General features: G+C 44.5%; 1 protein-coding gene across 1 annotated transcript in view; it reads right to left on the bottom strand.

Moving 5' to 3' along the window:
• Window positions 1–801: 801 nt before the first annotated feature.
• The window catches only part of Fbxo28 (F-box protein 28), a 28,839-nt gene continuing 15,157 nt past the window's right edge, over window positions 802–14,483 (bottom strand). The window contains exons 3-5 of the mRNA XM_021165929.2: window positions 13,692–13,830; window positions 5,446–5,641; window positions 802–4,948 (exon numbers count right to left, since the gene is read on the bottom strand). Coding sequence (XP_021021588.1) covers window positions 4,554–4,948; window positions 5,446–5,641; window positions 13,692–13,830 — 730 coding nt within the window. The 3' untranslated portion in view covers window positions 802–4,553. The remainder of the gene's footprint in view (window positions 4,949–5,445; window positions 5,642–13,691; window positions 13,831–14,483) is intronic.

Consider the following 14,483-nt stretch of genomic DNA (forward strand, 5'->3'; position numbering starts at 1 on the left):
CCCTTACTCAGCTACTCAGGGAGCCATAGTCCTCTACCCCTGCGTGGTGTATGACCATGGGCCCGAGAACGCTCTCGAATAAAAATCCTCTTGCAGTTGCAGCAAGACCGTTTCTTGTGTGATTTGGGGTGTTGCCTCTCCTGAGTCAGAACGTGGGGAGAGTCCTCACGTTGTGGGTCTTTCAGTACACCTTGGGAACCACTCCTTACAAGCTGCCTCCAACGCCAGCCCTGGGGATTGGACCCAGATCCTTGTAAATACCTGCTAGTAAGTAAGCCTCTTCTACTGCAGGTTGTTCCCCAGGACTCCCAGCCTTTGCCCAGTCAATTCTGCCACTGGTGGGTTTCCATGGCTTGCTTTTGATTATTGAGAGCAACCAGTGCACGTGGCGTCTCCACTGGCGTCTCCACGCTTCTTGCCTTTTTAGAAATGGAGTATGTTACCGCAGGAAGCACAGAGCTTCAGGCAAGCAGGTCCAGTTCAAATCCCACCAAGGTGTCTTCCCGGTCTAACACTGTGGGCATGTGGCTTACCTGGCTTCCACTCCCCCCAGTCAGGTCAACCCTGCTTTTCATGGTGGCTCTGAGGAGTGCTGGGTAAACAGTGCAGTGGCTTGGGAGAGTAGCCACAGACATGGCGACTATCTGAGGCAGCTCCGAACCCTGAGGCATGAAATAAAGAAACGAGTAGTAGGCCTGGTGACAACGCGTTTATTTCTGTGCCCTGTTGTGTGACTGGGAGGTGCTTTTTTTTTCCACCTTCCAATAACTGATTAGGTCGAAAGAATGAAAACTCCAGATAGTAAACTAGTGGTTTATTGTTGCTCATGAGCGTAAGTAAACAGACAATGGTACCACATAAAGGAGTTTTTAAACATGTCTAACCTTTTGGCAGCACGAACCACTAGACTTTGGCAATAGCCTGATCAGATTCCTAGGCTTCTAGAGCTTGTCGCTATCTTCAGACACAATGGGAAGAAGGTGAATTTAATGCTTGAGCTTTAAAAATTTAACAAGGATTCTTGGGAAATTGGGAAAGGCCAACCTCACTCAAGCGTGCCTTAGTTTTGATTTGAGTGAAGGACGGTTGCTCAAAGTGAGAGCAGGAAGTGGCCACCTTCCACCAGTAGCAGTCACTGGCTTTTGTGGACTTAGTGTTTTGTTGAAGGTAATTTCCCGAGGTCGGGCTCTACATTTAAGTAGTTATAATGGAACCTCTTCTGCCCCAAAGGACCTCATGCAGATCTCAAGCATTCAGCAGTAAGCTCAGCCTCTTGTTAGACTTGGCCATTCTCCAGCAGGGGCATCGCTTTGTGTGTTCCCCTTTCAGGCCTTTTATTCCCACCTTCAGATCTTACAGTGTCTGCTTTCTGAGGGGTTGGTACAGGCAACGAACAAGTATTCACACTAGAAGAGGATCTATGACTGTGTGGATCAGCAAGGATGATCTACATTAAATTAGGATTTGACACTGTTGGAAATAGACGAGACAGGAGTTCTCAGATCCTAGAAAAGTATTATGGCTAAGGAAGCAGAGAACCCAAATAAGAGTGCCAGCTAGGAGACTAACTCAGCATAGAGAAATAGAAGCGCTGACTCTGGGATGAGCTCACCGACAGGGGACAGGCACCACACAGCGTTTCTTTGGAGGTTAAAGTGCAGGCTATGAAATGGCATACAAAACAGTGCATGAAGTAGTGCAATCCCAAGGTGCCATAGTTTCTGTTCATGACGCATAGCCTATTTTTTATATGTCCATTTTCTCTAAAAAATCCAGCTGTTGTGACACCTTTTAGCTTATTTATTTAGGCGTTAAACTCTGTTTTACCCACTCTTGGGGCTACATAGAATATTTTACCATTTTAACACATAGAATATAGCGCATACATCTTGAAACTACTGAATTAAGGCAAGCCCCTGTGAGTTCAGTACTCCAAAAATCATGTTTTACCAAAAAAATGTCGACTTGGACCAGTGGCTTTCGACATGGGGCACCCAAATAGTCTCCACAACAGGAGTTAGTGGCCCCCTTACCTCCAGGCTCTCTCTACACCACAAGGGGAGTTTGGAGTTTCTGTAACCCATGATGGGTGGGAACCATGTGAGCAAAGTGTCTGGGGAGCGAAGCAGGACTCCGCCAGACAGGGCCTGTTCTCCTCCCCTCCCGTCCATTCTTTTCACGTGTGTATGCCTTGTGTGTAGTGTGGACTGTGGGCAAACTTAGGCATGGGAATGGTTTGATGCAAACAGAGGAAGATCCTGCCAGGAAATGCAAGCGGTCTCTCCCAGGAGGCTGGTTAAGTTTTCCTAGGGCAAGCCAGTTTTAGCTATTAAAATAGTGCATGATTTGGAGACTCCAAATACCACTATGGTCTCCCAAAGCGAACATTATTACCCCCCCCCCCAATAGCTGTCTTAATAAATGGCGAAGACAACCTCCTAGCATGTCAGCTACTCTGAGGGAAGCTTAAGGCAAGCGAGTCATAGAGCTTTATTCTCAAGGTTATAGTCATGAAACAGTACGGCTCTGTCTGATGGGCTAGAGATCACAGGATCACACGGTAGACCCCTTCCTGATTACTGTGTAAGTGCTCAGAAAAGCCACATTCTCAGACTAGCTCATGGAAGACTAGAGGCTACACTTAGGCTAGCTGGATATAGTTTGAGAAATTTTTAATAATTATTGAAGAAATAATTTGAGGCTTATTTTCTTTGATGCATAAGGATTCTACTCTTAAATCCTGTATGCTGTTGCTTCAGAGTCTTCCTCTACCAGAAGAGCAGACTGGCAAAGCCAAGCTAAGCGCTCAGTGGGCCTCCTCCAAGGCTACGGTGATATGGCTACATTCTAGGATTGCAAGAGACCTGCTGAGAAAAGAAGATCCAGACAGGGACCTTTATGGATGACCTTGCTGACAAATCTTTTAAGGAAACTGTTTATTTTAAAATTACCTTCCCAACAAATCATGAAACACTTGGATACCATGTTAAGGTTTCTCACTGAAGACACACTACATTGTAGATGGACTTTCAAAGTCAGAGACTTGAACAGAGCCCAAGGGCAGGATCATGAAGGGACAACACTAAGAATGCGTAGGAGAGTGTCACTTGGTAAAAGTAACCTAAAGGATGCATAACGTGTCACGCTGGACGGATGACGGCCTTGTGCTTTGCTCCCACTGTGGGGTTTACCAAACCCTTAGGTAACACAGGTGTCAACCTTCACCTGGAAAGGGACAGTTTTTACCATCTTACACCTACATTTACTATAAATAAACAAAGTCCAAAGCAACAGATGTTTAAAAGAACAAAACTACATAATTTAGTACATAATTAAAATAAAAATACGACAGTGATAGTTGAATGTTTCAAAAATATACAACCGGGAGAAAGAACCATTTTATACAATTTGGAGGTTGTTAAAGTGACCACTCAGGAGGCTGACAGCGCAAGACAGGCTTTTCCAGTTACAAGCTCAAAACAGGAGTGCAAACAAGACTAAAGCTCTGTTCAGAGTTGTTTATATGAGAGCTTGAAAGTGGCGTGAAAAAGCTTCCCTCAGTCAGTTGGGTCCCTACTAAGTCATGGTTGACCCAGGAGCACAGAGCTGAGTCAGATCAGAGGTCTGATGTCTATAGAAAGAGCCTTGGATTTGAGGTTCTGTCTTAGCCAGTGTACCTGAACCCTACAGAGAAGAGAAGAGATACATCAATGGACTCTAACAGTCTCTTGTGCCTGTAAAACTGGAGGACAAATGGACTGACAATTCTCCCCCGACAGGCAAGCTGCTGAGTGCTTAAATCAATGTCGGCGCAGCTCTAACAGTGGAGAAGTCTAGAGGTTCAAGATCAACACCAGTGCAGGAGTGGTGTGAAGTGCGCTGCCTAGGCAATGCATGCATCCATCCATGCAAATGGAGGACACGGCCCCAAAGAAAACTGAAAGCATATACCTAACGCCTGGAGACACCCCTTGCCAGTAGTTTATAAAAATAGTTGCTACTGTAGAGCCCCCTCTACAGCCAATACTCTCAGTCCTTCTGTCACCCATCACTTCAATACCAAAGTACTAACCGCGTCTCAGACATTCCAGACAAAGGTCACTTATAACAAACAAAAAGTCAACTTTAAAAAAAAAAAACCAAGATAGTGTCCATTTAAAAAGTAGATTTTTTTTCTTTCAAGTGAACAGGACATTTTATGTATTAAACTTAACTTTTAGTCAGTCAAGAATGGGTTTGTTTAAAATCCGTATGTAATGTGCATATATGCAGAAACAAATAAACGTAACACATCACCTGCACAGGAACAAGGTTAGCCCCCAAACATGATAGAATGGGCATGGTTAGTACAAATCTATTGCAAGGTAAGAAGGGTCTGTGCATCAGCTCCACCAGAGAAGCGCAAAGGATGCCAACCACAAGAGCCAAGTGTAAGTTGTGTCTNATCGCCTGGAAGCCTAAGGACACCATGTTGCTCCGATATCCTGACAGGAGTAACTGCTTAAACTCTCAGCCATGGACGTCGTCCTCTGGAGCTAGAGCCATATTCCAATCTACTTCCTATTCCGAAGTCGTTTGGATTTCCTAAGAGAGTCTATGGCTTCCGTTGCCTTCCGTCGTTTCCGAGGGGACTCCTCACTCTGCCCAGACCCCGAGGAGGTTCCCACTGCACTTTCCATGACTTCCCGGAGCTTGCGTTCCAGCTCTGCCAGCCNTGCGTTCTGTTCGCCTATGATCTGGGTCTGCTCGAGCAGTTTCTGGTCTTGGTCTTNAAGTTGTTTCTGCTGCTCTTGCACTTTGGTGCGAAGCTCAGAAATCTCACGCCTGAGGACAGTCACGCCAGCGCCGTTGGTTCTGACCTGCTGCTGCAGTTTGGTAACCTCTTGTCTGGACGGGTTTTGCTTGGAGAAGAGCTGCATTGTTGTCAGGGCTGCGGATGGCCCGGGAACTGTGGAGACATTCAAAAGGGCTAATCATTCCTGTCTCCTACTGGGAACAGTTCAGCTTACTTTAGGTTCTTGGGTTTATAATAGAAAATTCACTTTAAGTCGGCAGTTGTGGTCACATGCAAAGAGTTAGCATGAAATGGATCTAGAGGGCATAATATATCCAAAACCCCAGAAGCAGGGAGCGGGGCAAGTAGCCTCCTTACAACCTCCTCAACACCAACCCCACAAAATGTAGTTAAATGAAAAGATGCTAGGAAGTTATACCCGGTGGTTATCAGAAACTGAAGACGTAATCAGGATGCATCCAGAGGAGAGCTACTGTGGGTGGCGGTGCACAGCCCCCTTCTCAGCACCCGAGAGGCAAAGGCATGGTGATCACCGTGAGGCTGAGGCCAACACAGGCTGCACGGGGAGGCTGAGGCCAGCTTGGTACAAAGACACACTGAGACCCTGTCTGAAAAAGCAAAAGCAAAGCCAAACAAACAAACAGCCATACCTGGAGGAGAGCCCATGAGTCTTCCCGACACATCTGATCCTGGCAATTTCCTCTTCAAAATGGGAACAATCTTCTCATCAAAGTACTCCATTGCCATGGAGGAGATGTCCCGTAGCTCCTGCAGCACCTCATGAGCTCTCTGAGGGGCTCTGGTAGAATTGACATATCTCAGTACACGGTAAATCTCATCAATCACCTACAATATGAATGCCCATTAGTACTTTTTGAAGTTTAAAAAAAGAGATTAGCTAAATAAATAGTAAGGCTACCATCTTAGAGTTGCTGTGAGGACGTATAGAGCTCTGAACTCATAAACTTGTCATGGAGAATCCGCAGCATAGGCTTTTGGACTTCCTACAATACTTTACACTTAGACTCAGTAAGCATCCTTACTGTTCCAGGGTACTGTGCTAAAGCTAGAGTCAGAACAAAGATACAGCTCCTGCCCCAAAAGGAATCAGGGCATCTGGGAAGACACATGAATATACACAATATAAGAGCTACATGGATTGCTAAGGAAACTAGAAAATTAAATAGGCACTCAATTCTGCCTGGAGCGGGGGTAGGGACTACCCAAGCCTGCACTCCTAATGCAATTCTGTCCCCAAGCCCCGAGAACTCAGTCTGATTCTTCTTTCTCTTGTGCACTGCCACCACGTGCTCCATCCCTTAAAACTCTGTTTCTCTCAGAGCTGACAAAGCTTAGAATGCGTTTTCAGCACACACTTTCTCACCGTGACCAGAGGGCAGCAAAAGGCCTATCGGGGAGAAGACACACGTTCCTAGCTCCCTCCTCGCCTACTTGAACAGTACCCGAACGGCCTTAGTCAAGCGTGCTCTCAGCTTTCCTCCCCAAGAGGGTACTGCTCACACTTCAGTGGCTTCAGCACAGACCTGAAAACAGTGATTCCCATCTTTGAAGACCACAGTCCAGGTAATGTCTATTGCAATGGGACTTTATATCATGTGACCTGGGGCTATAATGTAAACCATTCTGCCATCAGTCTCAACCCTCCTTGAACCATACATGGTCCTCTCGATGCATTTATCTCAACTCTGGGTCAGTCTTGTAATCTATCTTCTCTTCTTGACAAGAATAAATATAGAATACTAGTTAGAAGGAAACACAAAATCTAGCATAATAGCACCTGGACAAACCCTAGCTCTTAGTGTTTTCTAGACTAAGTTTGAGGTGATGGTCCTTTGTATAAAGATGACTTTACCAGCGTGGCCAGTGTTGTAGGCAAAGACTGAAAAGGAATGAATGAGGTAGAGTATCGAGCAGACCTAATGGGAAGTGAGGCACACTGTGTTGAACTCAATCAGTAGCTAGAGCCAGGTCAGGAGTACAAGAGACAAATTGCAGATATGGGTGGGTTCCAGCAGGGAACAGCACAAAAGGGTCTGGGCTCACAAAGGGAGAGCAGCATAAGGTCCTGGGAGTCAAGGGTGCAACCAAGACCTCAATGGCTAACGCTGTGTTCCTCTGCCATTACCCTGCCATTCAGGGCTCATGTTAGAAGAAAATTAACTTTTTCAGGAGGTTATTCAAGTATCTTGCTAGAAAGCCAATACATAGCAAAATGGAATTCCTCTTCTTGGACTAATTATGCAAGCCTAGTTTAAAATAAACACACGTATTTCTACAACGTTTCAAAGCATTCGTGTAAAAGACCAGTGAGCGGGGACCATCAGATTCTTATTCTGAGCCAGGCGTGGGGTGCACATCAGTAGCCTCGCCCTCAGGAGGCACCGGCAGGGCAACCTCCGAGGCGCTGCTGCATCAAGTGTCAGGTCGGTGAGGGCTACACAGTGAGAGTCGGTCTCAGTAACAAGACTCGTATTCTTATGAGGTTGGGAGAAGAAAAATGAAGCAAACGACAACCACCTCCCTGCTCCCCGAGGCTAAGTAATACCACAAAGGAAGAGGAGGGGGAAAGCAGAGGAAATGGCCCAGGGAAACATTAGAGGAGGGCCAGGAAGCTTTCTTTGACATCTTTGAGAATGAATGAGGAGACAGGACTGGTTCGCTGAAGTCTGAGAGGGAAAGATTAAGGTCAGTTGGCATGGCTCACCTAAGGTGTTCAAAGCCTACAAATGGAAGACTTCGTAGGATAGACAGGGAAAATGTTAGGATGCAGCTAGGCTCCAACAGCCTTCTGCAACAGTTACCAGTGCTAGTTACACATGGAACCTGCAGACGTTGAAGACAGTCACGGAGTCTATATAGAAAACTGTAAGGAATCCGAGGCAGAGCCAGCTTTGTAAAAGGCCGCTCGTGCTGACTAATGCGTCCATCACATGCTTGGGCTAGGGTAAAGGAGTTACTTTATTTTGTGTCCAAACAGCACATGTGGGTTATAAATAAGGAAAACATTGCAATGGTTGATTGATATCCGGGTTTTCTTTTGTTTTTATGCTATATCTAGCTCTGTGAAACTAAATCATGCCCTGTCTTAATTTGCCCCCAGGTTTTTGTGTGTTCTGATCTTTTGATCCTTTTTCTAGAATGTCTTCCTTGTATATTTTTCCCATAACATTCATCTCTGAATATTTTTCCAGTTTAAATCACATTAATATACTTATCAAACTTTTTTGTTTTTCTGTTTTGAGACAGGGCTTCTCCATGTAGCCCTGGCTGTCCTAGAACTCTGTAGACCAGGCTGGCCCTCAACTCACAGAGATCTGCCTTTGCCTCCCGAGTGATGGGATTAAAGGTGTGCACCACTACCTCCTGGCTTCATCAAAGTTTTTATTTTCTCTTCAGAACACTATACACTGTAAACACACCTTTTTGTTAATCTGTCTTCCTCGTAACATAAAAGCTAACAGAAGAGATAGATCATGGCCAGTTCACTCCTGGATACAGAGTTCCACCACAGCTGGCACACACCAGCTACTTCTAAGTATTAACTAAATAAGGGAAAACAAGAATCAAATATTTGTATTGTTTAATATTGACCTAGCCAAGTGAAACTGTTTTGGGGCAAGCAACAGGGTTATATTCAAATTCAGGTCATGGGTTTTAGAGGGCTGGTTGCTTTGAACACAAATTCAGAGTTAACAAGATGATTACTGAGAGCAATTTCTCAAAATACACAATTATTACATGTGATTCTTCTACGTTTAATCAGGTGTCCTCAGTTTTATGGCTGAATCTCTAGATATTACGTATATGCACTTATTGGTAGACTAATATTTGTAGCATGTTCGGTCTAAACTGACAGTGTTTCTGTGAGTGACTCATAAATAGCAAGCATACATCAGACAGATCACAGTGGGTTCCATGTGCTGTGTGAGACACAGAAGGCAGAGGTCTGACCCGCTTAAAACTGGACCGTCTACTGAGGGCATGAAAACAGCAACAGGTAAACTTCCAGCAAACAGGTGAAAGCAGGTATCAACACCCGATTGAAGAAACAATGTGCTCAGCGTTGTAGCCAAGCCTGAAAGCCCAGTGTTCAGGGGTCTAAAGCAGAAAGACCACAAGTTTAGGGCCAGTCTAAGTTACACAGTGAGATCCTGTTTGAAAAAGCACGAATGAATGAATGAATGAATGAATACAACAAAACAAGGGAGAGTAAAGAAATGGAGCTGAGACAGGCAGATGGCATAAATGGAGAGGCAACAAGACGGGCAGTTAACACGTGTGATACTATAGTCTAGTCACTTACTCTATGGTATGCTTTTATAAACAAACATCAGCTGGGCATGGTGGCCTAGCTTTAATCCCAGTAGTCCAGATGCAGAGGCAGGCAGATCTTTGTGAGTTTGACGATAGCCAGAGCTACACAGTGAGATCCCATTGTCAATATAAAAACAAAAACTAACAACCAAAACAAATGTATATTGTTAATATTTTTCATAACATACCAAAGGAAACCGCTATCATATTAAATTACATTTGTAAAGTAAACTATGAAACATTTTTATTTTTATTCCATTCAGTTCTCTATACACAGCGAAGTATCTCTTTGCATATAAGTTTCCATTAGGAAAGGTCGTATTTTCAAACCGTATTACACAGAGATTTTAGTGCTATGGGATAATCCAGGTTTTCAGTAAAATCTCAAATGATTTTTTTCCTCTGTCTAACAGGAAAAAAATAGAGGGTATGATGAAAGCCAAGCAAAACCAAAACTGCGACAGCGTGCGGCAGAGCTGCATGCTTTGTCCACTGAGGCAGGCAGCCGCAGAGGCCCATGCAGAGCGCACAGCACTCACCACACGTAAAATGTGGTTCAGGGTGGAGCCGGCTGAGCAGGTAAGAGCACTTCTGCTCCTGCAGAAGACCAAGGTTTGCTTCCCAGCCGCTGTAGGGTGGCTGCCGCCTGACTGTAGCTCCCATTCTTGGGTTCTGATGCCCCCTTCAGTTCCATGTGAGTACTGTATGCATGCGGTGTACACACACATGCAGCCAAAACACTTCTACAAATTAAAATTTATTTAAAAAACATTGTATGTGCATTGGCGTTTTGCCTGCAGGTATGCCTGTGTGAGCGTGTGGATCCCCTGCAAGCAGAGCTCTAGACAGTTGTGACTTGCCATGTGGTGCTGGAAACTGAATGTGGATATGCTTCATAGCTGGAGAGGGTCTCACTACATAGCCATGGCTGCCCTGAAACTTGATATGCAGGCTAGGTTGACCTTTACTCAGAGCAATCTGCCTGCCTTTGCCTCCTAACTGCTGTGATTTAAAGATATGAGTCCCATGTTTGGTCTTAAATTAAACAGGCAAAAACAAAAATAAAACAAAACAAAAACCCTTTAAAAACTTAGTTCATTTTCAGAGCAATCTGATCATCTCTCACAAACTGGTCTGGAGTCTGGTGGGGCACACTTGTGACCCTAGCACCCCAATAAAGCACGGGAACCATGAAGAGTCAACCTGGAGAGCCTACATCCAAAACAAAACAAAATAAAAACCAAAAAACCGCTGGGCGTGGTGGCGCACACCTTTAATCCCAGCACTCGGGAGGCAGAGGCAGGCAGATTTCTGAGTTGGAGGCCAGCCTGGTCTACAGAGTGAGTTCCAGGACAGCCAGGGCTACANAGAGAAACCCTGTCTCGAAAAACCAAAAAAAAAACCCAAAAACCAAAAAAAAAAAAATCGACAATAACAAAAACAAAAAACAAAACAAAGCAAATATTTCCTTTGAGATGTAGCAGAAAACAGACCTCAAGCAGGTTTCTGAGCAGCTAGCTGTCTGTGTGACTTTTGTGTAACACACCACATACCAAATCCTTCCCAGGCCTTGAGCAATAAGCTAGGTTGTCTGAAATACTCCTGTGCTTAAAGAGTGTGGCGCACTCCCAGTGTGAGTCACTATCACACGTTCAAACCGTAAGGTAGTGAAACGTCCGCTTGTGCCTCTAGACATCTGTGGGCGAGCATTTATCTGTTAAAATCTACAGGTGAGCCATCATTAGAACCCTTCTCACTCCCAACTTCATGCTATCCACCTCGGTCTTTCACTTGAGATTCCTTTAAATCAACTTCACCCTTCCAACTCTTTTAATTTTAAGAAACTATCGTCCATAGTGAAAATGGTTCTGCATCTCCCCTGTTAGGCATGTGTCTGATGGATAACTTCCCTTATCTCACTTAGTGCTCTAAGTTTTCTAATCCTTGCTGAGTTCCTCAGTGCTGAAGTCCCAATATTGTGCTGCCCGGCAACCTAACTTAAATTACAGTTCTTCTTCTCTTCCTTCAGCAAGTTAACAAAGTGCTGTCGGGACAGCTCACTTCCACTGAAATGGGTAATTCTAATAATGTACAGGGATGCAATCCTGGGGGAGAGAGATCAGATGCTAAGCCGAGATTACATGTTGAGAGGAGGATTTGTTAGAGTGTTGGTTAATGTCTCCGCCAAGAGTGACTTCCAGAGGCCCTCCCGTGAAAGGCTTGGTCCTCAGTCAGGTGCTACAAATAGTAAAAACTTTTAAGAGGTGAAGCCCAGTGGAGTGACTCAAGTCATTCATTAGGTGTGTACCCATCCCAGAAGTGGCTACTCTCACCCTCTCTGAAGATGATCTTCACTTCCCTTCGTGCACACAACGGTCTCCACAGTCCATGTTCCCAGTGTTGAACTACACAGCAGAGCCAAGCAGCACAGGCAGAAAACTGTAATGTATGGGTTAGAATGAACCCTTTCTCTTATCTCAGGGACTGGGTACAGTAATGCTGAGTTCAGCATCTGGAAATTAAATGCGCTACTCTGTTAGAGATGTGGTTGTACCTGAGAGTAAGAAATTCTGAAAAAGACAACGGTTATGAAACAACCTCAATTCTACCAAGCTTGTTAAGTTACTTTTCTTTGACTGCTTTTGGTTTGTTTTGGTTTTTCAAGGCAGGGCTTTTCTGAGTCCTTGAGCTCAAAAGATCTGCCTGCCTCTGCATCACCACTGATGAATTAAAGGTGTGTATCACCATGCCTGGCTTAAATTAGCTATTTTAGTAAAAAATATAAAAAGTAACAGTAACACAATTATTGAGTATACATGCTGTTGTTTTAGATAAAACATAAGCTTTTATAGGTCATTTTAAGAACAAATAAAAATCCATGTATGATAAAACATGTGTCTGAATAAAAAAAAAAATTCTTTCCAGTCAAGTACTTATTTGCTGGAAGCAAAACCCCCTGTGCAGCAACGGGCCTGTAGTGAGGAAGGCTGGAAGTAAGCAGTGGGTGGCTGAGAGACTGCACACTGGAGTCAGGTTAGGCCTCTGGTTTCTTGCCCATGAGTCAGAACAGGAATGGCCCATGAGCATTCGTGGCTGTGGGAAGCAAGGAAGGAAACACATATGAAGGTGCTCTGACAATGAGCGTGTGCTTCCTAAACGTGTGCTTCCTAAAAACGCAGCACAGTCCAGCAATGGCAAGAGAGGGGACAGAAGAAATCCATGTTCTGAGGTGAAGGTCACAGAAAGGCACTCTCTGGTGAGCTCTACTGTGGACAAACGAAGGCCCAGTCAAGGGGGGCTGCCTAGCAGTGCTGAGGACTCAGAGCATCTGCAGACCTGAGATGTGTTCACTAGTGCCTACTGGTTTGCTACTGAGGAGCCAACAAGTCGTTTCCAAAGGAGCGGAGCTCAACTGGACTTCACTGCAGTTGCTCACTCAGGCCGCACACATCTGCTTCAGCAACGTGAACCCACACCAACACTGGCAACAATTGCAAAGACCACATACACAAGACTCATCTTTGCAGGCACCCAATGCAGCCACAGACCCCTCTGTTACAGCTGGCTGCACGTTCTCTGATGGGAGGAAACTGGAAGCTGGGTCTCAGATGCTTCTATTACTGAGACTTGAGTGGCAACTGTCTACTGGGGAGGACAAGCACACAGGCTCAAAGGACTTTGAGCTGCATGCAAAGAGTTAAGGGCTACACACAGATAAGATCTGGTGTATTAATCTGAACCTGAAGCTTACAGTATCTTACAAAAGCATTTGTAGGTCATAAAAAGAAGTAAAGAGATAACAAGGAAGATTTGAAATAAAATTATAAGCCACCAAGAAAGATGTTATTGCAAATTGAGAATGCACACAGTATTGCCTCTGTAAAGTGTTTATGGAAATAACCTCATTAGGTATTAATAAGTTCAAGCACTCAAAGGACTTTTGCCAGTGTCTATTGAGAAGCAAAATGATCTTTAAATCCATTTCTACTGCTTCTCTATGTCACTTGAATCTCACTTAATTCAACACTGAGGACGCTTCCGGCAGTTTCAGGTCATATAGTATGGTGGGGGAGAGGGGTTCACTCACTTACTAAGTGTCATACTTAGTGTGGTAAAGGGGACTACTCCTTAGCTCTGGTATATTGCCACAAAACAAGTATATCTGGTCAAATTTGAAAACTTCTAAGCTCACCATTACAAAACACTTCTCAAATAAAAATCAAACCCAGCATACCCTCCACCCTACCTTCCCCCAGACTGCAACAATCTTGAAGGCAACATAGTATGTCTTGCTCAAGGCACTAATTCTGGTATTTTGACTGTAAAGGTCAAAATGTGTTCTTAACTATGAACCCTTACCAAGACTTTCACTTCCTTCTGGCATTCTAGAATTAGAATTTTAAATGTTGGGATCACATGAATGATACATATTAATAACTGCACAGAAAAGCTAAACACAGCCACTAATAGAAAGTCCTTTAGGTTAAGTAATTCTGACATCACAAACACTGCTTTAATGTTTGTGAGACTTGGTTTCTCCTGGGTCTGCAGCAATGGTTACCTTTCCTGGGATGAAGCAGCAGAGGTTGGAGTCCACATACTTCATGAAGGTCATATTCAACAGTGACAACCTCGTTTCCACAGCGGCAAGGATGTCTGCATGACGAGCTAAAGAATGGTTTCTCCTTTCTGACTCTCTCCTAAAATAACAATAAAAGTCACTGGCAACCATGAAAGCAGTAGTACAGGGTAAAATGTTAGCTAATCTGAGTAGCATAAACAGATGAACTTCCACATGCTAATTGAGACATTTGGAACTAGGCCAGAACTGTAATGCTCAGGTATCTTTAACAAGAACCATTGCCAACAAGACATCTGTAGAAAAGAAAGTCACTTTGAAGACACAGTTAAAGCTGGCAGTGTAGCATAGTGGTAGATCACTTGCCCAGGGTCTGTGAGGCCCTGGGTTTGAACCCACCACCACCACCACCACCACCACCCACACATACACACACACAGAAACTTTAGATTTCTTTTGTTGGCTATACTAACTCCAATAAGTCAGTATCTTTATTTAGGAGGCCGCTGTGCATACACTGTAGCAACGTCACACCCTATTTAGTTTGCAGGTACACAGAGCAGACTGTATTTAGAGGGGCACAACCATCACCATTCTCTAAATTCAGCACACCTTCATCACCAGGAAAAGGAAGCCTGGACCTCATCAGGTGCCCATCTGGCAACTCCTTGTGTCCTTCTGTGTATTCTATAGTGCCTTTACTTTGAACACTGGAGTAAACAGGATCGTGCCGGGCAGCCCTTTGTGCCTGGCTTTTCACACTTGCTACAGCTC

The sequence above is a fragment of the Mus caroli genome, chromosome 1 (assembly GCF_900094665.2).
Source record: "Mus caroli chromosome 1, CAROLI_EIJ_v1.1, whole genome shotgun sequence".
NCBI lineage: Eukaryota > Metazoa > Chordata > Mammalia > Rodentia > Muridae > Mus > Mus caroli.